Source organism: Hordeum vulgare, chromosome 4H (genome assembly GCF_904849725.1).
Source record: "Hordeum vulgare subsp. vulgare chromosome 4H, MorexV3_pseudomolecules_assembly, whole genome shotgun sequence".
Taxonomy (NCBI): domain Eukaryota; kingdom Viridiplantae; phylum Streptophyta; class Magnoliopsida; order Poales; family Poaceae; genus Hordeum; species Hordeum vulgare.
In genome coordinates, this window is record NC_058521.1 from 302,333,042 (window position 1) to 302,357,730 (window position 24,689).

General features: G+C 49.5%; 2 protein-coding genes across 2 annotated transcripts; both read left to right on the plus strand.

Annotated features, from left to right (window-relative positions):
- The first annotated feature begins 5,699 nt into the window (after positions 1 to 5,699).
- On the plus strand, positions 5,700 to 22,503 carry LOC123448534 (erlin-2-B). Its single transcript, XM_045125464.1, has 9 exons — positions 5,700 to 5,968; positions 11,730 to 11,832; positions 11,905 to 11,972; positions 12,192 to 12,251; positions 12,343 to 12,501; positions 12,953 to 13,099; positions 19,932 to 20,146; positions 20,232 to 20,340; positions 22,155 to 22,503. Exons 1-9 carry the CDS (start codon positions 5,810 to 5,812, stop codon positions 22,233 to 22,235), a joined length of 1,101 nt encoding a protein of 366 aa, XP_044981399.1. The 5' UTR covers positions 5,700 to 5,809; the 3' UTR covers positions 22,236 to 22,503.
- A 248-nt stretch (positions 22,504 to 22,751) lies between these two features.
- LOC123448535 lies at positions 22,752 to 24,137 on the plus strand. Its single transcript, XM_045125465.1, has 2 exons — positions 22,752 to 23,690; positions 23,774 to 24,137. The coding sequence occupies exons 1-2, from the start codon at positions 23,010 to 23,012 to the stop codon at positions 23,981 to 23,983; spliced, it is 891 nt and encodes a 296-aa protein (XP_044981400.1). The 5' UTR covers positions 22,752 to 23,009; the 3' UTR covers positions 23,984 to 24,137.
- The last annotated feature ends 552 nt before the right edge of the window (positions 24,138 to 24,689 follow it).

Genomic DNA, 24,689 nt, shown 5'->3' on the forward strand with positions numbered 1-24,689 from the left:
GCTAGTTGTTTCGTTTCTATCGCTATGTCTCGCCGCCTACCACCTGTTAAATAAGCCTCCCAACATTGCCATAAAAACCTCTAACCTTTTTCACAACCCAGAAAACCACTGTTTGGCTATGTTGCCGCTTGCTCAACCTTTTGCTAGCGTTTCTAGTTGCAGGTTCAGTTGCTTCCATGTGCCAACATGGGTTCCTTGTTATATCACCATATTATTGCTAATTAATTTAATGCACCTATTTACTTGGTAAAAGGTGGAAGGCTTGGCCTTCTAGCCTGGTGTTTTGTTCCACCTTTGCCGCCTTAGTTTCAGCTACCGGTGTTATGTTCCATAAATAAGCGCTCCTAACATGCTTGGGGTTGTTACGGGGACACCCTAGATTTTCGTTTTGGGAAAAAACTCATCTGGCAAGGCCCAACATTGGTACTATATTTGCCCAACATAATAATATTGAACACTGTTAAAAGCATAGGGCGTCATGAACCCGAGGAGTGATTCAACATAACACAAGGGGGGCAGTGCTGCTGTTGCTGGTCCAAACTAGAGCCATTTGCGGGGCTAACCCGGGGCAACTCGGGAGATTTCTATCACGCCACCGTACGTTGTGCTTATTTGTCGTGTCTTGAGAACGAGATACACGACTCCTATCGGGATCGTCGACACGCCGGGCGGCCTTGCTGGACTTGTTTTACCTTTCTCGAGCATCTTGTGCGAGGGATTCCGAGGATACTTTGGGCTATCTCGAGGTTGAGGTTTTCCAATAGGAACCGGAGGAGATCACGGGTTTTCCCTGATCGAGGTTATCCATCGCAGCGTGTGGTATTTTGTGATGGACTAGTTGGAGCACCCCTACAGAGTTAAATCTTTTGGAAACCCGTGCCCGCGGTTATGTGGCAAATTTGGAAACTTTGTTTAACATCCGGTTCTAGAAAACTTGAAGTAAACTTAATTAAAACTTGCCAACTAAGTGTGTAACCGTGATTGTCTCTTTCGTGAGCTCCTTCTCCGATCGAGGACACGGTGGGGTTATGTCTGAGGTAAGTAGGGTTCAGGATCATTCATTTGATCATTATTAGTTCACGTCTGATATTCGTAGATCATCCCCCTCTTATTCTTGTACTCGTAAGTTAGCCACCTAAAAAAATTGCTTAGTGGCTTGCTGCAGCCTCACTACTTAACCATACCTCACCCACATCAAGCTTTGCTAGTCTTGATACCTTTGGAAATGAGGTTGCTGAGTCCATGTGGCTCAAAGATTACTACAACACTAGTTGCAGGTACAGGTAAAGAGTTACTTTGACATGAGCGTGATGATTGTTCTATTTGGAGTTTCTTATTCTTCTTCATCATCGATCTAGGATGGGTTCCAGGCCGGCAGCCTAGGATAGCAAGGATGGACGTCGTTCTTTTATCGTTTGTTTTCGTCCGTAGCCGGACCCTACTCTTCTTCATGATGATTGATTATGTTGATGTATTGAGGTGATCTTGATGTAGCTTGTGGAGCGTGTAAGCCAATTCCATATACTCATCTCTTCACTACATGTACTTGTAACGATATCCATTCTTGCAAAATGACGAGATGTGCTTCTATCCCTATCGAGGCCCTCGCCCCAAAATAAGGATAGGATCGCATCTTGAGCGTTACAATGCGGATACCCGTAGTCACATTGGGGGTATTCAAGTGATTCACTTGATATACGTTATGGCATAAACTTACGAATTCCGGTGACCTTGGAGATCTATGCATAGGGGTTGATTGCACATTTTCATACTATGTTCTCTCATATATAAAGCTTGGGTGCTCCTTGAAGTTCTTTGTGTTGGATTGAATATGATACATCCGAATTTTTTTGATGCATGTCACATAATTTACCCACAAATACTTGAGATGGCATTGGGGTATCTAGGTGACATTAGGGTTGATTGATATGTAGCATGGGTGTTATTCTAGTACAAATTCTAGGGCTGTTTGTGACAGTTATAGGAATAACTCAAAAGATTGATTAGAAAGCATAATTTTGAGGTGGTTCTACTACCTACACAAATTTCATCTTATTGTTCTCCGCTAGATAGGAACTTTGGAGTGATTCTTTGTTGCACGTTGAGGGATGATCATATGATTCTACTCCCTCCGTTCCTAAATATAAGACCTTTTAGAGATTTCACTATAGACTACACACAGAGTAAAATTAGTGAATTAGTGAACCTATACTCTAAAATATGACTACATACATTCATATGTAGTATATAGTGAAATATCTAAAATCTCTTATATTTAGGAACAGAGGGAATATTATAATAGCATTGTTGAGAGATTGCACTAGTGAAAGTGTGAACCCTAGGCCTTGTTACCAAGCATTTATACAATGTTTTGCTCGCTATTTTACACTTGCTACCTTGTTGTTTTTATATTTCCAGATAAAAAAAATCCTATATCTACTATCCATACTACACTTATATCGCCATCTCTTCATCGGACTAATGCATCTATACAATTTGCCATTGTATTGGGTGTGTTGGGGACACAAGGGATTTTTTGTATTTGATTGCAGTATTGTTTGAGAGAGACCATCCTCATCCTACACCTCCCACAGATTAATAAATCTTAGGTCATCCACTTGAGGAAAAATTGCCACTGTCCTACAAAACCCTACGCTTGGAGGCCCAACATAGTCTAGAAGAATAAGGTTGTGTAGTAACATTAGTCTTCCATCATCTCCACCCCTCTCCCACATGCAGATCTCCCCAAGCCATTCTCTCCCAAACCTGGAACCACCCTGTATCCTTCCACGGCCTCCTCTCCGGCAACTGCGAGGTGATGCGCCAAGGCGTCCGTCCGTGCCCACTCGGAGACCCATGCGACATCGTTGGGTTCATCCCCGAGTTCGACCTAGGGTAGCGGTGGCGGACTCCAGCGAAAGCCAAGGGGAACACATCTTCTCCAGCCTGCAATCTCTCGTAGAGACCGTGGTGTTAACAGTGGCATTTGTGCTGGACTTTAATTACAGGAGCAATACCTTCACTCGATCGTGCTCAACACTAGTGAGTTCAGAGCCAGGAGGTGAAGATGTCATGCGTGCTATCGCTGGTGTCATACATCATGGGCGCCGCCCATGATTCAAATGAAGTGGTAAAGTCCATATAATAGTTGTCTCTAAAATACAGTAGTTTCATGTGGCTTCAGGGGTTGGTTGTTTTGGGGTTTAAAGAAGTATCGGCAATACTCGGTACTCGTGAATGATTGATGGCTAAAACTGCACTACCACTTATATATCTTTCACACGTGATCGACTGTTCTTTCTGCATTTAGATTTTGCCTTATCGCTTGTTTCTTTGATTTAGTTAATGACTGAACCAGCGGGAACCTGAGAAGGCCAGACTACATGAGTGATTCGGCATGTGTGGTTTATCTTTGTGGCCAATTACGATGGAGCGTCGTTATATTATCGACTTCGTTGTATGCACATGGCATGGAAGGAGCGAAGGATATGACCACCTCTGGCAGAGCTATCTTCCCTCGAGCACACCAAAGGGTCGGCTCCCGTTGGGCGTACATTATATTTTCGTGGTTCACTTAGTTCCAATAATTATTGATGTCTGATGCATCCCGGGAGTACCTGCACCGATGGCAGTTCGATTGATGATGCATGATAAGGCGATAGACAGTTTGGTGCTACACAGTACATCAAGAAGGAGAACATGCCAATAGACCAACAATATGGGAAGAGGCCAATGGGAGCATCATGTGGTGTTGACCGGCGGGCGGCGACAATGACATCATGTCTGTTTTGTTTGACCAAATTAGCCCTCCCAAGCAGTGTCGTGATAGTCATTTATTCCTTGATTTTTTTGCCTGGAAACAGGACTAATTGTAACTCTTCTGCTATCATATTTTCCAAGTTTAGTTTACTAGGTTCCCTTCACTTATTACCATCCTGCTTCCATTTGCAAAAACAATGGACTTTGTACTGAACTTATGCTTTGTTTCTTTTGCAAGCTAGCTCTCAGTTATGTCCTTGACAGGGAATGCTTGATCATACATTTTGTACAAAAGGTAATAACTAAGAATCTGCATGTAGTTGTTACTTAAATATCACATTGTTCTATGTTGTTTAGATTTAATGGGGGTATGTAGCTTAATCAATAATGTCATATATATTGGCGCATAGGTTGCTGGGAGATGACACATACATGGACCTGAGGATGCGGCGATATCCAAGAAAGTTGAGGCATTCCAACAACACTCAAGCGTTGACTCAGAGCGAGACCTCGACATGGGCTAGTAAACGAATCTAACGGGGAGCCCAAACATCATGACACGAAGAAGGAAGTCGATGACGATAAGGATGGACATCTTGGCGCAGATTGTTGTTGTTGCCATGCCTATGTCCAAAAACATGTGGTCGTTCCAATGATGCAACCTTCTACTCATAATGGCAGGTAATGTTGCCATGAAGTCTTGGGATACTTAACGTTCCATGTAGTTTTGTAGCCACATCTTAGTTAGGACATAGATGTAAGGGCTCATATAAATCTCGATGAATTGATATTAGTTACCAAGATACCTGGTTATATGAGGATCTCCGGTTCATTCTAGGCTTATGATTCATTTCCTTTAATTATCTTTTTAAAGATTTTACAATGGTGACAATGGAGGGATTCTCTTCTTTTCTTTATACCAGTACATAGTTATGTGACCCCTACACACAAAAGGCAAAAGACTAATCAGTAGATTTAACGTCTAAGCCGCTTTCATTATGAAAGGGCACAACTGAAGCTATTATTATCAAATAACTAAATAACGGGTATGGTTTATAGAGATAGGCTACTTTATTAGGTCAAATCCCACATGAGCTAGCATTTTAAAAATATGGAAGCTGGCACAATTTCATTCATAGTTTGTGCATCTTTTTCAATCTCTGTCGGCTGAGCTCATGTAAGATAGCTTTATAACGTGTAATTGTAGTTGTAAATTAAAATGAACATAGAATAACATTCTAAATTATGAGTGGCTGAGCCAATTTTATTTTACCATCTTATTCATGGTTGGGATACTTGTTTCTAACTTTTTGTTAATAAAATGAATTTGAAACTTATGTAGTGGCAAGATAATGTTCGAAAAAACATGGATGACACGAGATCAAGCACAACAAGTTGTCATGGTAATGAAACTAGGGTATTGGGGACAAAAAATGATGCTACTCTCAATGTTATTCATATCACATCGATATCTATTTGTCACCCGTAGCAAAACACAGACATTTAACTAGTAAATATAAATTGCCAAAAAGAGATGTTCGTTTTGCCATGCTTATCTACCTTACTTTCAAGCGTCATTCTTTTTAATCTGCTTCGAAACGGAGTTTTCACATGCCACAATCGCATAACTTGGTTCCTTCTCCGTCCCTCTCTTGTTCGGACGAAATCACTATTCTAACCTTCTCAACGATCTTTGTCATAAACTGGACTTGACGTGGAAGTATTTAATGATCCGACTCTTTTGACAACGCCATAGCCCGTCTTTGGCGTTGCTGTCCTACACAGAAACGCCATAGTTACTAGCGTTTTCATAAACGAGATTTAGTTCGACGTTTCTCGCCTTGGAGTGGACACTATCTAGCTCAACATTTTTATGTTGGAAAATAATACGACACACTATGGCATGTCAAAAAGATCAGATCCTAAATTACTTTCATGTCGAGTTCTGACAAAGATTGAGTCAAAACAGTGATTTGGCTGTTCCTCATGCCCGGTTTGCCCATCGCCGAGACCAGAACCCTAATCTGAGATCGCGAACCATCCTCTTCCGATGTCAGACGTCACCGCCGAGTCCACGCCGCGCCTTCGCCTGCCTACGCCGTCGCCATCACTATCCCAGCAGCAGTCTCGCGGTCGTCAGCCGCCACCTCCTGGCTCCGACCCCCTCGCTCTCGGCGTCGTCATCTTCATCGCCGTCTGCTTCCTCCTGGTGACCCACTAGTCCTCCCCGCTTTTATTAAACATAACTGATGTCATGGTAGTTACTAAAAAAAAACTGATGTCACCGTAGAGTGGATTAATGTTCAGTCGCGCTGTGTGTGTGCGCGCACTGGGGTTTTGGACTTGTGGTATGTATGTATTGGTCGGGTCCTTCCTTGCGGGGTTTGGCTGGTTGGGCATCGGTGGGTTGCTACTTGTTGGTGCCGACTTGGTTCCCTTGTGGGTCTTGTGGGTTGATGATACTGTGTAAAAAATGATTTGACGTTTGTGCTGGATGTAAGGGATTGCGTTTGGTATATATGTGATGCTTAGAATTCTACTAACCCGTTTGCTAAGATGAGTTGGATGTTTGTTCGTCTTGTTTGGAGATTGCTGATTGTTAGAGCAGCTTTCTAAATTTTATTTCACCATGTAAGCTGGTATGCAATTAAAAGAGTGAAATGTTGTTTATTTTCTCCTCTTCCCTGCTGCGGTTGCTTCGGTACGATACACATGTTCTTCCTTTTTTATGTGATATATATGAGAGGACTACCAAGTACTAAAGATAGTTCCGTTTGCTTACTATTGGGTTTACCAACCATTCGATCAACTAGTCACATTGAACCATTGCACCATCCTTCTTCTAATGTTTTAAAAACATGAGTGACATTCAGTCTTAGTACACAGGGGTAGCTAGATTATTACGTCTCTTCTCAGCAGATTTATAGCCTCAGGGTTATATTCCCTAATCAATTACTAATCATTCAATGTGGAAGAAACCTGCTTATAGCTATTCTAGTTTTGAACACTAAAACAATTCTCTTGATCATCTATGTCGTTCTAAGCACCTTTCTTCTACTCAATACAAAATTTATTTGTTGGATAGTTGGTAGGTTGCTAATGCAAAACCTATGTCAGCTATGAAGTACATTGCAGATTCTACAAACGGAAGGTACTGTATCTTGTGAAACTTCAAATTGGTGTAAATCCCGTCAAAATCATGCATATAAGTCTTTGGAAGTTCCAAATAATAATTAGACATAGGGCTACATCTCTGCAAAGTTTTTGGGATTTGACCAAACTGCGGTCACTAGACACATGAAAGACAAACAATCACTGAATTGTGTTTCCACTATTTGGCGAAGTATTGTCTTTTCTGTTTCTTGCAAATTGATTGATTTGTATCTGACATAGAAAATACCACCTTCAACATTTGCCATTTTATTTCAGATTGTTTACAGACCTCTTGGTTAATTGAAAACGAGAATTTCCAGCAAACTCTCATCAGCACATGATATTTTGACAAGGGTGTATGTAGAGTTAATACTTTTCCTTATTAAACTTTAATTTATCCAACACATACAACAACAACAACAAAGCCTTTAGTCCCAAACAAGTTGCGGTAGGCTAGAGGTGAAACCCATAAGATCTCGCGACCAATTCATGGTTCTGGCACATGGATAGCAAGCTTCCACGCACCCCTGTCCATATCTATATACCCTAGGCTACATAGCAACATGCAATGTAATAAATGGATAGATATGCTATAGTACACCGTAATGTAACAAGGGAGGCAACCTTTTCCCTTTTTTTTCTACAAAGTGGTAACAAAAACATTCTTGTTGTTTGGACGAGGCAGCAAACAGAGTGAGGTAGTGGGATTTGGATGGTTCCAGAATCTACTTTGGTTTATGTGTTGCCTCGTCCAAAAACAACAATCCGCCTCCAGCTGGGCTAGCTGTGGGCTAGTCAGATGTTTATCAGCTAAGGTAGTTGCTACTGCTACTTTGTGAAGGACGTCGCCGGTGGCTGCTCGGGGAGGGGACAGTGCCGGCGGCTACTCCTCCAGGACTGTGAGGAAAAGGACAATGAGCGGGAGCCCACTGTCTAACCTAATGCATGGGTGGCTGTGGGAGAAGGTGGCCCCAAATTGCCTAGGCAGTTAATCGGCCCAACCGATAATTTGGTCTGACAACCAATTAATCAGTTTTTCAGTCAGATAAATTGGCCACCCGTTAATGCCACAAATAGGTGGTTTTCGTATCAGCAGGTGGTCAAGCCATGATAACTGTCTGATATGCCGATTAACTGGCCGATATTTTGAACATTTATTAATTATAAGGAGAAGTCTATCTTTGATCTCCTGGTTTATTTGTCAAAACCATAAAAGTTTAGGTAGTCTAGTGTGATTAGCGACTAGTACCTCATTTGTAAGATTACACTGTATTAATCATAAAGAGAAAGTTAATAAAGGGAAGGAGTGCCACAGAAGCTAAAAGGTAGGTTAGATAGGACGTCACTTCGACTTGCGGTGTTGTATGGCACAAAATGTTGGCCAACTAAAAGGGGACATGTCCACAGTTAGGTGTAGCAGAGATGCGCATACCGAGATGGACATGTGGCCACACAAGAAAGGATCGGGTCCGGAATGATGATTACGTCATAAAGTTGAGGTAGCACCAATTGAAGAGAGTCTTGTCCAACATTGAGATGATTTGGGCATACAATGCAGGCCCCTGCGGAAGATTAAGCCGTGGCTGATAATGCAAGAGAGGTCGGAGTAGACCAAACATGACATGGAAGGATCCGTAAAGAGAGATCTGAAGCACTAGAATATCACCAACGAACTAGCCGTGGACAGGGGTGCATGGAAGTTGGCTATCCACGTTCCAGAACCATGACTAGGTTTTGAGATCTTATGGGTTTCAACTCTAGCCTATCCCAACTTGTTTGGGACTGAAAGGCTTTGTTGTTGTTGTTGTTCTTGTAGAAAGTGAATAAAGTCAATAGTATGTCTTTCTTTAATAAAAAATCGATGATACTTTGTTATAATGAGATAGAAAGCATGAATCTATTATATGCACTTTATAAATGCATACTTCGAAGAAGTAATATTCACACATTTGATGAGAACTGATACGTACAGAGAAAATAATAGGATCAGCTAAATTTAAACATCAGTTGCAGACCTTGGCGAAAAGGAATCTAAAGATGGCGTTGCACTGAAAATAATAGCATCAGCTAAATTTGAACATCACTTGCAGACCTTGGTGAAAAAGAATCTAAAGATGGTATTGCACTGCAACTTGCTTACTGTGCCTTGCCCTAAAATGGCAATATTACAAATGTGACCTCCAAGGAGAGGAATCAAGGCAACAGAGGAAGATGCCACTTTCTGTTGCTGTTCCCTTTTCATCAGGGTCCAGTGGAGCTGTAAAATAGTAATCACTCAAATATTTTACTACCCTTGTTAAGCAATGCCAAATATTTATCTGTTTTTGAGATAAATTATCAAAAGCTTGTACTTGATGCACTTTCGTTATGTTGTTAGAGTACGTGATGGACCTGGGCCCGTTAGTCTTAGGGTTTGCTTAGGGATCAAGTAAGCCTTACTTGGGAGTCAAGTAAACCTCTCTATATATGGAGAGATGTATCAATCTAATCAGGCAAGAATTAAGAAGGAAAACCCTTTTCTCTCTTGCTTGGCTGTGGGAAAGGACCCCCACGGCCGGCTCTCTCGCGCCCTCGCAGCTCTCTCTCTCCCGCTCAAACCCTAGCAACCATAACATCTGGTATCAGAGCGGGAGAGAGAGAGAGCTGCGAGGGTGCGAGAGAGCCAGCCGTGGGGGTCCTTTCCCACGGCCGGGCAAGAGAGAAAAAGGGTTTTCCTTCTTAATTCTTGCCTGATTAGATTGATACATCTCTTCTCCATATATAGAGAGGTTTACTTGACTCCCAAGTAAGGCTTACTTGACCCCTAAGCAAACCCTAAGACTAACGGGCCCAGGCCCATCACGTACTCTAACACTACACCCCACCTGGACATGCAACTCGAGGACGAGCTGCAACCTAACGACGATTCGACCCCACACAACCCTAACGCCTAAAAAACAAGCCTTTTACATCTCGGCCTATTGTATTGACCTGAAATAAGCTAACCCGAATGAGACTCCGACTCTTTATTTTTGACTCCGAACGATAAGGCGAGAATCCTCCGCGCGCTGAACTTGTGCGTTTGCAGCCCCTGGATCCCAAGGACACCATCAGGACCAAGGGAGCCCTCGCGGCGGCCGGCGGCGGAATGCAGTGGTGCTACGCGGTGCGCTCCTGTCGGTGACACCATGTTTTCTCCCCGCCGGCTGACTGTCGATGTCACAGACTTGGAGGTCGTCGTCCCTGGGAAAAACAGCATGCCCGCCGCCCGTGGGGGAAACCGCATGCCCAAGATCCCCCACGCACCGGACGAGATCGAGGTCCGTTGCACCACGAAGCGCAACTTGGAGGAGCTGCAGCTGCAAATCACGCATCTCCCGCACATGCCAATGCGCTAGGAGGCCGCGCGCAGCAGCCTGCAGCCTCACCGCCGCCGACATGTGGTGGGTAGCGATCCAAGCCGGAAGCTATGGGATTGTCCTGGGACGGCGGTGGCGCTGCTGGGAACGAGGTCGTCGCAGTCCCGTCGTAGGGCATCCCATGCTGGAATGTGATGACCGGCGCCGTGGTCGCAGCCGAGGGCGGCGGCGGCGGCCGTGCGGGGGTCGGCGCCGGTGCTGTGACCATGGAGGACCCCCCGTGGAATGGCGCACCGTCGGGACCGCCGTGGTCGCAGCCGAGGGCGGCGGCGGCGGCCGTGCGGGGGTCGGCGCCGGTGCTGTGACCATGGAGGACCCCTCGTGGAATGGCGCACCGTCGGGACCGGCGAAGCGGGAGGGCCCGCCGTACTGTTGGCGTGGCGCCGGTGGCGACTGGATGTGCTGCGGCGCCCAGGCCGCCGTATAGATCGGCCCGGAGACGGGGAGCGGCAGCTGCAGCAGTCTGGCGTCGAGTGGCGGCGACGACAGCAGCAGCGTCGGCTGCCGTGGCCCGGCGATCGCGGCGGAGGCCGCCTGGTGCGACGGCTGCCACTGGCAGCCGCGCCGGCCCGTAGGCGGCGACTGATGGCGCGGCTGGCGGCGGTCAGGAAGAGGCAGATCCCTTGGACGGCGGTGGTGAGATCGCGGATTGCTCCGGCGATCTCCTCTGGGGTGAGGGCGACAGGAAGTGGCGGCGACTGATGGCGCGGCTGGCGGCGGTCAGGAAGAGGCAGATCCCTTGGACGGCGGTGGTGAGATCGCGGATTGCTCCGGCGATCTCCTCCGGGGTGAGGGCGACAGGAAGCGGCGGCGACGGGGTGAGCATGATCGAGCCTGAGAAATCTGATACCAAATGTTATGGTTGTTAGGGTTTGAGCGGGAGAGAGAGCTGCGAGGGCGCGAGAGAGCCAGCCGTGGGGGTCCTTTCCCACGGCCGGGCAAGAGGGAAAAGGGTTTTCCTTCTTAATTCTTGCCTGATTAGATTGATACATCTCCTCTCCATATATAGAGAGGTTTACTTGACTCCCAAGTAAGGCTTACTTGACCCCTAAGCAAACCCTAAGACTAACGGGCCCAGGCCCATCACGTACTCTAACATATGTATTTTAATACCCTGTAGTTTACAAGTACAAAACGACATTAATAGGACTGATTGTGGAACAGCAATTTCCCTTATGATGTTTTACCAGCTTTACATAAATGTTGTCTCCTGCCTGTTCATGTTGTTTATTTGAGTGTGCTATTCTTATGCATATGTTTAGCTCATTGTTTTACCAAGTAGGCAATTTAGGAAGTGCATTGGTTGACGTAAACTAAGAAGAGAAGGATATCTGCATAGTAGATACACTATTTCTCTAATTTAAACATTCTACTTGGAGCTTACTGTTAAATAGCTCATGTATTGGTTAATATTTGCAGGTTTCAATCTCAGCTCCATCAAGCATTTTACATCAAGTTCCCGAAGGACATGTTGGGGTATACTGGAGAGGAGGTGCTCTTTTGAAAACCATTACTACTCCAGGTACCTTTTTTCCAAGTGTTTCTTTTCTTTTTTGTTTGAGTGTCTCTTTGCTAATTTCGTCTCTACTGCTAGGTTATCACCTGAAGCTGCCTTTCATCACCCAGTTTGAGCCAATACAGGTTACACTCCAAACAGACCAGGCAAGTGAATGTCCCTCTTTTGCCTTCATTTATGAAGCTATGGTCTTACTCCAATCTTATCTTAGTTAGTTTACCTTTCTTTTCTCAATCAATTGTTAATTTACTGATCATGTCTGCTTATTTCAAACTTTGGAGGTACCAATTGAAAGAGTGGCGTATTTCTTTGTCAGTTGAGTTTGTGATATAAATATATTTATGCGTCTTATTTTGCTAAACCAGGTCAAAGGTATTCCTTGTGGAACGAAAGGTGGTGTCATGATCAGCTTTGACAAGATAGAGGTATTAGTAATATTGGTTTCTGTTATAAGTTATAACTCTCATAGTTTATTTGTTTGTTTCTGTTTTGTTTAATCCACCGGTTAATCTGTAGGTTGTCAATCGTCTTAATAAAGACTTTGTTTATGACACCCTACTCAATTATGGTGTGCATTATGATAAGACATGGATATATGACAAAATTCATCATGAGATAAACCAGTTCTGCAGTGCTCATAGTTTGCAGCAAGTTTACATTGACATGTTCGATCAGGTTGGTAAATCCTTTTCATCTAATCCACTTTTGGTTCTTTCCTGTATGACAAAATATGCAGTGAAAATGCTAGTGGGTGAAAACTCACTGTAAAGCATATGCAGAACTCTTTGGTGTGAAATGATTATGAGATGTCGGTGCATGACTGCATGTTATAATCTACATTTCTGCAACCTTCCGTAATCTAACTCAAAACACACCTGCGAGACACAAGAAGACAATTAATTACTGATACAATGGTTCCACTGTTTGGTTAAGTATCCTTGAAATTTGTTTAGATATTGAAAATATTCTCCAAATACATGGTATTCTTTTGAGAATATTTTGAAATCTCTGAGTTCAGTAGCGAATTAACATTTTTTACCTGATATTTTCCCTTCTTAAATTTAGCTGTGCAATATATTGACCTTATACCTGTATCACTGGTTCACGTGTCCTGCCAAAATATCAGATTGATGAGACCATGAAAGAAGCTATCCAAAGGGACTGCACGCGCTATGCTCCTGGAATTGAGATTATCAGTGTTCGTGTTACAAAGCCAAACATACCTGTTAGTATTAGGAGAAATTTTGAACTTATGGAGGAGGAGCGTACAAAGGTATATGCACTTCATGTGTCCATGTGAAGTTTATAGCATGCTCAGTGCTTGAAATGCTATTGTTTGTGCAGCATACATATCATGCATTAGACCTTGTTCGATAAGCTATTATGGCTAACAAAGTTAGAACACCTAGTTAATTGCTCTGATTGATTATTCAAAGCCATCCCGATTGACAGTGGATTTTTCATGTTGCATATAACTGTAGTAATAGAAATTACAATTATTTTACTTCGTACTAAAATTTTGCAATTTCACAAGCTGCGTTATTCCTAGTATTAGTAGGGCTTATTATGAATGTTTTAAGTTCTGACCTGTTATGACCGGTACAACGTACAACGGAGGAGGCCCAATGGGCAGGGTTAATTACGGGCTTAGCCCAAGTTATCTTACCTATCTTAGAAGTCCAAGTTATATTAGATTCCAAGTTATATTAGAGTCCAAGTTAGAGTCCAAGTTATCTAGGGTTCAGTGGAGGCTGTCCTCCTTTATAAACACATGTACCCCTTCGATATTAATCAGACAATAAACAGTATATTCTGTTGTCGTCTCCCTCAGGAGACGAGAGCCCCAAACCCTAACCGCCTCTCTCTCTCTCTCTCACGCCGCGACGGCGCCCCGGCGCCGGCGTCCCCAACCTCGCAGCCCGCACTTCCACCCCTACAACCTACGTCCGAGACCTGGTAGAACCCTAGCCTCTACCAATTTGGTATCAGGTAGCTTGGGTTCGATGAGTTTGTCGGACCTTCCCACCACCACCGCCGACGCCACCACCGCTTTCCCCGCCACCTCACAGCAGCCGCCGCCGTCGCACCACTCAACGCCGCCGGCCACCTCAGGTCCGGCCGCCTCCGGTCCCGTGGCCCTGGCGGCCGAACCCGCCCCCGTCCTCTCTCCGGCGGAGATGTCCTCGGCGATCCGCGACCTCAACCTGGCGGTCTCGAACCTCCGGACTCTCCTCCAGGCTCCGTACGCAACCCCGCCACCACCGCCTCCGCCGGCGGTGCCCTTCGCGTCACCGCCCCCGGCGACTGTTGTGCCCCAGGGCCTGCCGATCACCCAGGTCCGGTGGCCGCCGTCGCCGTCCCCGCTACCGACGTGGATGGACGTGCCGACCTACACGACGGCGCCACTACAGCCGACGGTGTTGCAGCCACCCGCCCCCACCTTCGGGGGGTTCGGCGGGTACACTGATCCGTACGCCGGGAGCTCCGTGGTGCCGCAACACTCTCCTTCCGCCGCGCTGGGCCGTCACGAGGGCACCTACGCGGCCTCGCCACACGTGCAGCAGCCACCCCGCTTCACCAAGCTGGAGTTCGCCACCTACGACGGCACCGTCGACCCCCTGAACTGGCTCAATCAGTGCGTCCGGTTTTTTAGGGGGCAGCGGACCATGGCGTCCGACCGCACGTGGATCGCCTCCTACCACCTTCGTGGCGCCGCCCAGACTTGGTACTACGCCCTCGAGCAGGACGAGGGCGGGATGCCTTCATGGGAGCGCTTTCGCGACCTGTGTCTCCTCCGGTTCGGCCCCCCCATACGTGGGAGCCGCTTGGCCGAGCTCGGTCGCCTTCCCTTCACCACCTCGGTGCAGGACTTCGCCGACCGCTTCCAGACGTTGGCCTGCCATGCGCCTGACGTCACGACTCGCCAACGCGCCGAGCTCTTCGTCGGCGGCCTTCCCGACCACATCCGCATCGACGTCGAGATGCGTGACCCCCAGGACCTGCAGACGGCCATGTATTACGCACGCGCGTACGAGCAGCGCGCCAACACCCTGCAGCAGGCGTTCCCGGGCCGCGGCACGCGTTCCCCGACCCGCCCCGCCCCGGCGGCCGCCACCCCGACACGCCCCGCCCTGCCGGCCGCTACGGCGGCTGCCCCCGCGCCGACACGCACCTTCTGACGCTTGACGTCGGCCGAGCAGCTCGAGCGGCGCCGCAAGGGCCTGTGCTTCCACTGCGACGAGCCGTATGCGCCGGGTCATACGTGCGCTCGCCTGTTCTACTTGGAGACCGTCGACGACGCGGAGGTGGAGACCCTCACCGCGGAGCTCGAAGCCACCACACTCTCCGAGGCCGGCGTCACGACCTACGGGCCGGTCGACGCGACCGCCTTCGTCGTCTCCCTTCATGCCATGGCTGGCACCAAGACGGCAAAGACGATGCTGCTTCCGGTGACGATCAACGGGGAGCGTCTAACCGCGCTCGTGGACACGGGTTCGACGCACAACTTCCTGTCCGGGGACGCCATGCGCCGCCTCGCACTCCAACCGACGGGCTCGGAGAAGTTCAGCGTCACCGTCGCCAACGGGGACCGCCTTGCTTGCCAGGGGGTGGCGCGGCAGGTTCCCGTCCTCATCGGCGACGAGCCGTTCCCCATCGACTGCGTCGGCATCGACCTGGGCTACTACGACTTCATCCTCGGCATCGACTTCCTGTCCACTCTCGGCCCCATCCTTTGGGACCTCGATGTGCTGTCCCTCATCTTCTGGCGCGAGGGCGGCCGTCGCGTTCAGTGGACAGGCATCGGCGGCTCCGGCGCCGTGACTCCACAGCTCCAGTTGATGGCGTCCGCACTGGACGAGGCGCATCCCCTCCTGGCCGACCTCCTGCAGCAGCACAACGACATCTTCAACGAGCCACAGGGCCTCCCTCCCGTGCGGCCCTGTGACCACCGCATCCACCTGCTGCCGGACACGGCACCTGTAGCCGTGCGTCCGTACCGGTACCCTCAGCTGCAGAAAGACGAGCTCGAGCGTCAGGTGGCGGTCATGCTCGCGCAGGGCATCATCCGGATTTCGACATCGCCGTTCTCCGCCCCGGTGCTCCTTGTGCGCAAGTCCGACGGCACATGGCGCTTTTGCATCGACTACCGCGCCCTCAACGCCTTGACGTCCAAGGACAAGTTCCCCATCCCCGTCGTGGATGAGCTCTTGGACGAGCTACACGGAGCGCGCTTCTTCACCAAGCTCGACCTTCGCTCGGGCTACCATCAGGTGCGCATGCACCCTGACGACATCGAGAAGACGGCGTTCCGCACTCACCATGGCCACTTTGAGTTCCTGGTGATGCCGTTCGGCCTCTCCAACGCGCTGGCGACCTTCCAGGCCCTGATGAACGACGTGCTCAGCCCATACTTGCGCCCCTTTGTGCTTGTTTTCTTTGATGACATTCTCATCTACAGTGCATCTTGGGCGGAGCATCTACAAGGCCATCATCTTCAACGAGCTTCGAGCGCATCGTCTTCACCTCAAGCGCTTGAAGTGCTCGTTCGGCACGACCTCCGTCGCGTACCTGGGGCACGTCATCTCGGCGGACGGGGTAGCGATGGACGCGGACAAGGTCGCCGCCGTCGCCGCGTGGCCGATCCCGCGGTCACCGCGGACGCTCCGCGGCTTCTTGGGCCTCGCCGGCTACTACCGGAAGTACATTCGGGACTTCGGCCTCATCGCCGCGCCACTGACGCGTCTCCTTCGACGCGACGCCTTCTCTTGGGACGAGGAGGCGACTACGGCATTCGAGGCTCTCCAGCGGGCGCTCACGACGGGACCTGTCCTCCAGATGCCGGACTTTGATATGCCGTTCATCGTGGACTGTGACGCCTCTGGCATCGGCTTCGGCGCCGTCCTTCACCAGGGCGAGGGACCGCTCGCCTTCTTCAGCCGCCCCTTCGCCGCTCGCCATCACAAGCTCGCGGCCTACAAGCGCGAGCTTATTGGGCTGGTTCAGGCGGTGCGCCACTGGCGGCCTTATCTTTGGGGCCGGTCATTCCGTGTGCGCACGGACCACTACAGCCTCAAGTTCTTGCTGGACCAGCGCCTCTCCACAGTTCCGCAACACCAGTGGATCAACAAGCTCTTTGGCTTCGACTTCACCGTTGAGTACCGCCCCGGCCGTCTCAACACGGTCGCCGACGCCTTGTCCCGCCGCGACACTGAGGATGTCGCGGACGACGTCGCCATGGCTGGCACTATCATGTGCATTCGCTCCGGGCCATCTTTCGCTTTCATCAACGACATTCGCCGGGCAACTTCGACGGCCGTGGACGCCCAGGGCCTGCGCCAGCGCCTTGACGCCGGCGAGCTGGACGCGCCCTGGCGCTTGGACGAGGGGCTACTCCTACATGGCCGCCGCATCTTCGTGCCCGACCATGGCGACCTGCGCCAACATGTCCTGACCTTGGCGCACTCTGCAGGGCACGCGGGTGCGGTCGTGCGTGACGTGCCAGCGGAACAAGACGGAGACACTACGACCCGCGGGTGTACTGCAGCCGCTGGACGTACCCTCCCAAGTGTGGACGGATATTTCCATGGACTTCATCGAGGGCCTTCCCAAGGTGGGCGGCAAGTCCGTCATCCTCACGGTGGTTGACCGCTTCTCCAAGTACGCGCACTTCATCGCCCTGGGTCATCCATATACAACCGCCTCCGTGGCGCGGGCCTTCTTCGACGGCATCGTCCGCCTCCACGGTTTTCCGTCGTCCATCGTCAGCGATCGTGATCCCGTGTTCACGGGACATGTCTGGCGGGATCTCTTTCGACTGGCGGGCGTGAAGCTCCGCATGAGCACGGCGTTCCACCCTCAGACAGACGGCCAATCCGAGGTGGTCAACAAGGTGATCGCCATGTACCTGCGCTGTGTTACTGGTGATCGTCCACGAGCTTGGGTGGACTGGTTGGCGTGGGCGGAGTACTGCTACAACACCTCCTATCACTCCGCCCTGCGCACCACGCCTTTCGAGGTGGTCTACGGGCGCCCACCTCCGGCGATGCTCCCTTACGAGCCTGGGACGGCTCGGTCCGAGACGGCGGGCGACTTACTCCGCACCCGCGACGACATTCTGGCTGAGGCACGCCAGCGTCTTCTCCAAGCACAGCAGCTGGCTCGGAAATACTACGATGCTCATCATCGCGAGGCGGAGTTCGTGGTGGGCGATTGGGTGTGGCTGCGCCTCCTGCACAGGACCACGCAGTCTCTGGACCCGCGCTCCAAGCGCAAATTGGGACCTCGCTACGCCGGTCCCTTTCGTGTGCTGGAGCGTGTCGGCACACTCGCATACCGCTTGGAGCTGCCAGCTGGTTCTCGCCTCCACGACGTCTTCCATGTCGGCTTACTGAAGGCCTACCGCGGGGACCCTCCTGCAGCGACACCGGCTCTTCCTCCTACTTCGGATGGCCGCCTCCTTCCAACTTCCGCACAGGTGGCGAAGGTGCTACAGGCGCAGCAGCGTCGCGGCGTCTGGCATGTCTTGGTACAATGGACCGGCCTGCCAGAGGAGGAAGCGACTTGGGAGAAGCTCGACGATTTCCGCCAACAGTTTCCAGATGTTCAGCTCGAGGACGAGCTGTTTGAGAAGGCGGGGAGAGATGTTATGACCGGTACAACGTACCAACGGAGGAGGCCCAATGGGCAGGGTTAATTACGGGCTTAGCCCAAGTTATCTTACCTATCTTAGAAGTCCAAGTTATATTAGTGTCCAAGTTATATTAGAGTCCAAGTTAGAGTCCAAGTTATCTAGGGTTTAGTGGAGGCTGTCCTCCTTTATAAACACATGTACCCCTTCGATATTAATCAGACAATAAACAGTATATTCTGTTGTCGTCTCCCTCAGGAGACGAGAGCCCCAAACCCTAGCCGCCTCTCTCTCTCTCTCTCTCTCTCTCACGCCGTGACGGCGCCCCGCCGCCGGCGCCGGCGTCCCCAACCTCGCAGCCTGCACTTCCACCCCTACAACCTACGTCCGAGACCTGGTAGAACCCTAGCCTCTACCATGACCCCTATCTCATGCCGTCATGGCAAGCCAATAATGCTTTTATTAGATCGTCGAGCCTTTTTTTAAGCTTGATCAGCAGGTACTGGCACCCATGGCATTTTTGTAAGACAACCACGGGCACACTGGGTCCGCACCTGCGCCTCTAACCAACCAATCGTTGCTAGGTGTTGCTAGGTTCTCCCTCACCGAGCTTTTTTCGAAATCATGACACAAATATATCTGGGATAGCAGCAACTTTGAGAATCCTGGGGCGGATCTAGAGGGGGTTCATTTGGCACCCCCTCTAAAATGCAAAATAATTTATACCATATACTCCCTCCGTCCCAAAGTAAGTGTCGTTGATCTAGTATAAAATTTGTGCTAAGTTGGTACATATTTTGCGACACTTATTTTGGGACGGAGGGAGTACTTAACAGTAGATGCCTTACAACTTAAAGCCTATTTTGGGTCTGTTTGGTTGAAATTGCGATGATTATTACACTAAATTATACTATTCCTAGTGTAATTTTCACAAATTTTAAACATATGTAGTGAAGTTATGTTGTTCATACATTGTTCTTGTAAACTCTGGCACCCCAGTGCTAAGGGTCCTAGATCCGCCAGTCACTGAGCATTTAATTATTAGTCCCTCCGTTGGAAAATATAAGGTGTATTAGTTTATTGATGAAAAGAAAGGTTTTCTATTTTGACCAAGTTTATAACAAAATACATCAACATCTACAATTTCAAATAAAAAAAGAAAATATATTCATGATGAAGCAAAAGAAAAGCCAAAAGGTTTGGAAGACATAGATATTTTTCTCCATAAACTTGGTCAATGTTAGAGAAGTTTGACTTGTTGAAAAATCAATACACCTTATATTTTGGATAGGAGGGAGTATATGTTTTTCTGATATAGGCATGATTCTGTGCTTACAGGAATGATTACTTATGTTGATTTAGTGTTGCAGGTTCTAATATGATGATGACATCTTGTTTGTGTAACTATTAAGGTCTGGAGAATGTCTTCTGTATACTTATCTTTTGTTTACTTACATATATAGTATCTTCATTCCAGGCGCTAATTGCCATCGAAAGGCAAAAGGTGGCAGAAAAGGAGGCAGAAACTCAGAAGAAGATCGCCCTATCTGAAGCAGAAAAGAATGCACTAGTGAGCAAGATCCTCATGCAACAGATGCTAACGGAGAAGGACAGTTCCAAAAGGCAGCAGCAGATTGATAATGAAATGTTTCTTGCCCGAGAGAGAGCCCTCGCGGATGCAAACTATTACAGGCATGATAAGCTTTATTGTTTCTTCATTTATCCTGCTCATGCATGCTTCTTGTTTGACTGGCTGCATTTGGTCTGGTCTGTCTAGGATTACGAAGGAAGCAGAGGCTAACAAACTAAAACTTACTCCCGAGTATCTTGAGCTGAGGTTCATTGAATCAATTGCCAATAACACAAAGATTTTCTTTGGAGAAAAGGTACTCAAATCGTTGCACACATCATTTTCTTTTGTATATTATCTGAACTACTACTCCTCCCCCGCGTCGCTCTCTCAGTAGCGGCTCGAGCGTACTCTGCGCGCCGCCACGGCCGGCTCCCTCCCGCCTCCTCCCTTCCCTCGCCGCCGCCACGCGGCGCCGCCGGGCAAAGCCCGCGCGGCGTCGGCGTCGGCGGGGCTGTCTTCTCTCGCGCGCCTCGTCAGATCTCGAGCGGCGACCGCTGATGTGTGAACACCGGTGGTGCGTGGCTTGGAGCTGGGCGTGGGCCTGGTGCCTTGCCTCGTGTGCCGGGGTCGGCTTCAACGCCACTGGAGGCTGGCTGTTGCGGCTGGGGGCGGCGGCCGGTGCTCGCGTCGACCGGATGCCGGGGCGGCGGCCCTGGAGCTTGGCGGTGCTCCTGTTTGGCGTGGCGGCGGCCCTGGAGCTTGGCGGTGCTCCTGTTTGGCGTTGCAACGGTGTTGGCTGCGGATCGGAGCGCGGCGGATCGAGGGTTCTGGCGCCCTGATCTGGAGTCAATGGGGACGCTCGGGCTCTTGCCTGGGTGGAGTGCAGGTGAAGGTGTGAAGGTTGCGTGCGGATCTAACAGGCTGGCGGCTTGGCGCTGCTGCGCTGGGGTGCAGGGTGGCGTTGGGTGGTGCATGGCGCGGCGCGGAGGCCTTCATGCAGCGCGGATCTGCTGCAGGCAGTGGGCGTGGTGGCGTCGGTGTGCCCGAGGTGCGGTGGCGGGTGGAGCCGATGAACGTCGACCATGGGGATTGTGTGCTGTGCAGTGCTTCGGATCTGTCCGGATTCGGAGGTGTGGTGGAGCTTCGGGTGAAAGCCTAGCCCTGATTTTTGGTCGGTGTCGGCAACGGCGGCGCTATCGTGGAGCTTCATTGCACGACTCTCCGAGAGAAATCTCTAGCTTCGGATGGTCGAAGCGGGCAATGTCGATGGCTACGTCATTTCCTTCTTTGAGTCATCCCTTGGAGAGTCAGCATAGTGCAGTTTGCACGGATCTCTTCGTCGTCGAGGACAGTGGACGTCGGGGCGGCGGCTTTGGGTGTTTTTTGTTGGTGCGTCGAGATGGCGATCTCGGGAACAATGTGAGTGGCAACTCTATGAGGTGGGGCTCTATCTCGACATTGGTTGGGTGGCCCGCTTAGGTGGTAGGGGTGTCGGCTCGGTCGATGCGCCCTAGAGGGGGTAGTCTGACTTTACATCGGGGCGGTGGCCCTGGATGTGGTGCGACGTTCGTGGTCTACGAGCGGTAGCTGGGTTGTGCGGCGTTGCTGCTCGAGGGGAGCGGTGGTATGTCGGGGCGGCGGCAGCACTATGGCGTCCAGACTTCTGTGGCAACGATGATGGTGGGAGCGAGGTCGGCGACGCGACAATGGTTGCGGTAGTCTGCTCTTCTCCGGTGTGTCCACGGTATTCCCTTGGACTGTTTGTTGTTGTGTGGAGTCGAATCTGCGACGGCGGGGCCCTGTGGTGTATGATGACAGGCTGTAGGTAGCCCGTTCGGCGATCTTCTGGTTTTGTTCTTCTGAGTTCTTAGTTAGAGTCGGAGTTGGGTTGTCTAACCGCATGTCGACGTGTCGTTGTTTAGGGTGGGTTTGGCCCTAAGTGTTTCAGTCTATGGGAGGGAGCTTGACCCTTGTTGTTCTTGTTTTTGTCCGGTTTTTTATAATTAACTGAGCAATTCTCTTCTGCTTAATTAATAGATAAGGCAATCCTTGCCTCTTTTCCGAAAAAAATAAATCTTTTGTATATTTGACGAGTCCTGGACTGAGCAATCGGCTATTCTTCTGCAGATTCCAACCATGATTATGGATCAAAGATTGATTCGGAATCACCTTGATTCTGCTCTGAGCAAGGACCGGTTAGAAATATAGTAGCATCTCTTGAAAATTTGAAGGAACGTTGGTTGTTTTGTAATCCTGTCTGGAGGTTTGGATTTCGTTGAAGCCCTTCGGAGCATGTGAATAAAAAAGGATGAGATACTAGGACTCTTTAAGATTTGAAGTAGCTAGCCTTTGGAATTGCCTTAATGGCTTTCAAGCAAGGACCGTTTAGCCTTGTGGAATACTTGTAGTTGAACGATAAGGAAAAGAAATGCGGAGCTCACAGCTGCAATGTGTTGCAACTGGTAGTGATTTGTTAGGACTTCCTTAGCATGCTAGTACTATAACACTGCAATGTGTTGCAACTGGTAGTGATTTGTTAGGACTTCCTTAGCATGCTAGTACTATAACACTGCAATGTGTTGCAACTGGTAGTGATTTGTTAGGACTTCCTTAGCATGCTAGTACTATAACACATAGTGTCCGTTTTGACCGTCCCAACACGTCTGACGAGCGTTCGCTTTTCGTTCGTTGGCTGACCCATGTTTGGCCCAAACTTGAGCCTTATTTGCGTCGGTGTGACGTCCGCCTACTCCTCTTGGCTTGTCTGTTAAGAAAGAACCACCCCATTGTCGCCGCAGTTCTAGTGCCCTCGCCACAGCACCTCGGCCAGGTCGTTCGACAACGCAGTCACGCTCGTTTGACGCCACCAGGTCGTTCGACAACGCAGTCACGCTCGTCGTACGTCGCTAGTCCAGGGGAGGCGTGCGTCTCTTCGTCGGCGAGCTTCTTCAAGTTGTTCGACTGTTTGCCGCAAACGTATAAATGGACTTCATCGACGAGTTCTTTTCCCATAATTTCCTTCGCGACTTGGATGATTCCTCATTTGACGATGTGGAGATGGTGGGTGCCGTGTTAGTCATCCATGACCACCTTAGAGCATCTTTAACAGCTGCCCTATATAGGGCAATGTGGCATAAAAACTGTCATATAGGGCAGAAAAGAGGCAAAAAAGTGCTCCAACAGCTGCCCTATCTTCATCAACTGCCCTATATTTTTTACAACACTGTCCTAAATTTGGCCCAACTGTTGCAAATATATAACACTTGTGTGGCTGTCCTATTTTCCCAACGACGCGCGCGCAGCCCAACTGCCACCCGGAAATTTCCCAGCCTCTCCCGCCCCCGACCCCGCCAGCGCAAATCCGCCGCCCGTAGGCCGCGCCCCTGCCCAAAATCCGCCGCCCGTCCACCGCCGGTCCCTCCCGCACCTCGCCCCCGCCGGAATACCGCTGCCCATCGCCAGAATCGTCGATCTGCTGTCGCCGCCGCCGCTGTACGAATCCGGGGCACCCACGCTGATTCTGCCACCGCCGCGACCCCGACGACGCTCGTACGCTTCCCCTTGGCCGCCTGCAACACCCAGCGATGGCAGCAGCAGGTAGGAGAGGCTTGCTCCGGCGACGCAGCTGCCACCCACCGGCCCGGCCGCCGCAAGGTGTTCGAGGTAATGTGTATTCAACTTTTTGTTTGATTTTTGTGATTGTAGTTTAGGATTACACTTTTTAATACGGTCTAGTTTGTTTGTAGATGGTTTCGATTGAGGATTCATCCGATGAGGAATACGATTTGGAGGATGAAGAAGACATTGCTTTGATTTTGCTTTTGCACAAGAGGAAGAAGCCCAAGCACGGAGGTTATGGCATCTGTGATGCCGATGTGCACAAAGATCTTCAGAAAGATCTTATGGAAGAATGGTGGTCATGGTATGGACGTCAAAGGGCCGCGCTGTGCACTTGATTATTACTTCTATGTGATGAAACTTGCTATTTGTGTGTTGATTTGTGAGCAACTTTGTGAACCATTTGATGAACTATTGTTGTAATAATTAGTACTATTGAATTATTATTTGTTTGAATTATATTTTATCTTATTTATCATATTTTTTATGAGATATATGTGCAAAGATGTAGCAAAATAGGAGTAAACTGTTGTGCAGCCGTGCCCTATATAGGGCAGCTGCTGGGGCGGGTGCTGCCCTATCTTGGGCTGCTGGTACAACGGCTGCTCTTTTGCTGCCCTATATCTCGATTTTGCCTGCCCTATAATTGAAAAGATGCTGCCCTATATAGGGCAGCTGTTAGAGATGCTCTTAGTAGGTAGCGGACTTTTTTCGGGGCTCGATCTCGGGGCACACTCCTGCGTTGAATCACAACCAAGAGAGTGGCCATTTCCTTCTTTGGAAGGACTACTTTGAGACACCTAATCCGTTCTTCAAACATAACCAATTCCGAGGCCAATTTCGTATGGCTAGGCATGTTTTCAACTCACGAGATGGAGATGGTGGTTGGATACGATAAGTATTTCGTGTGCAAGGAGGATGCGCTTGGAAAGATTAGCTTCTCCTCTTATTAGAAATGCACCACAACTATCCGGATGCTTGCATATGGAGTTCCCGATGATCTTATTAATGAGTACGTCCGTATGAGTGAGTCACATGCTTAGA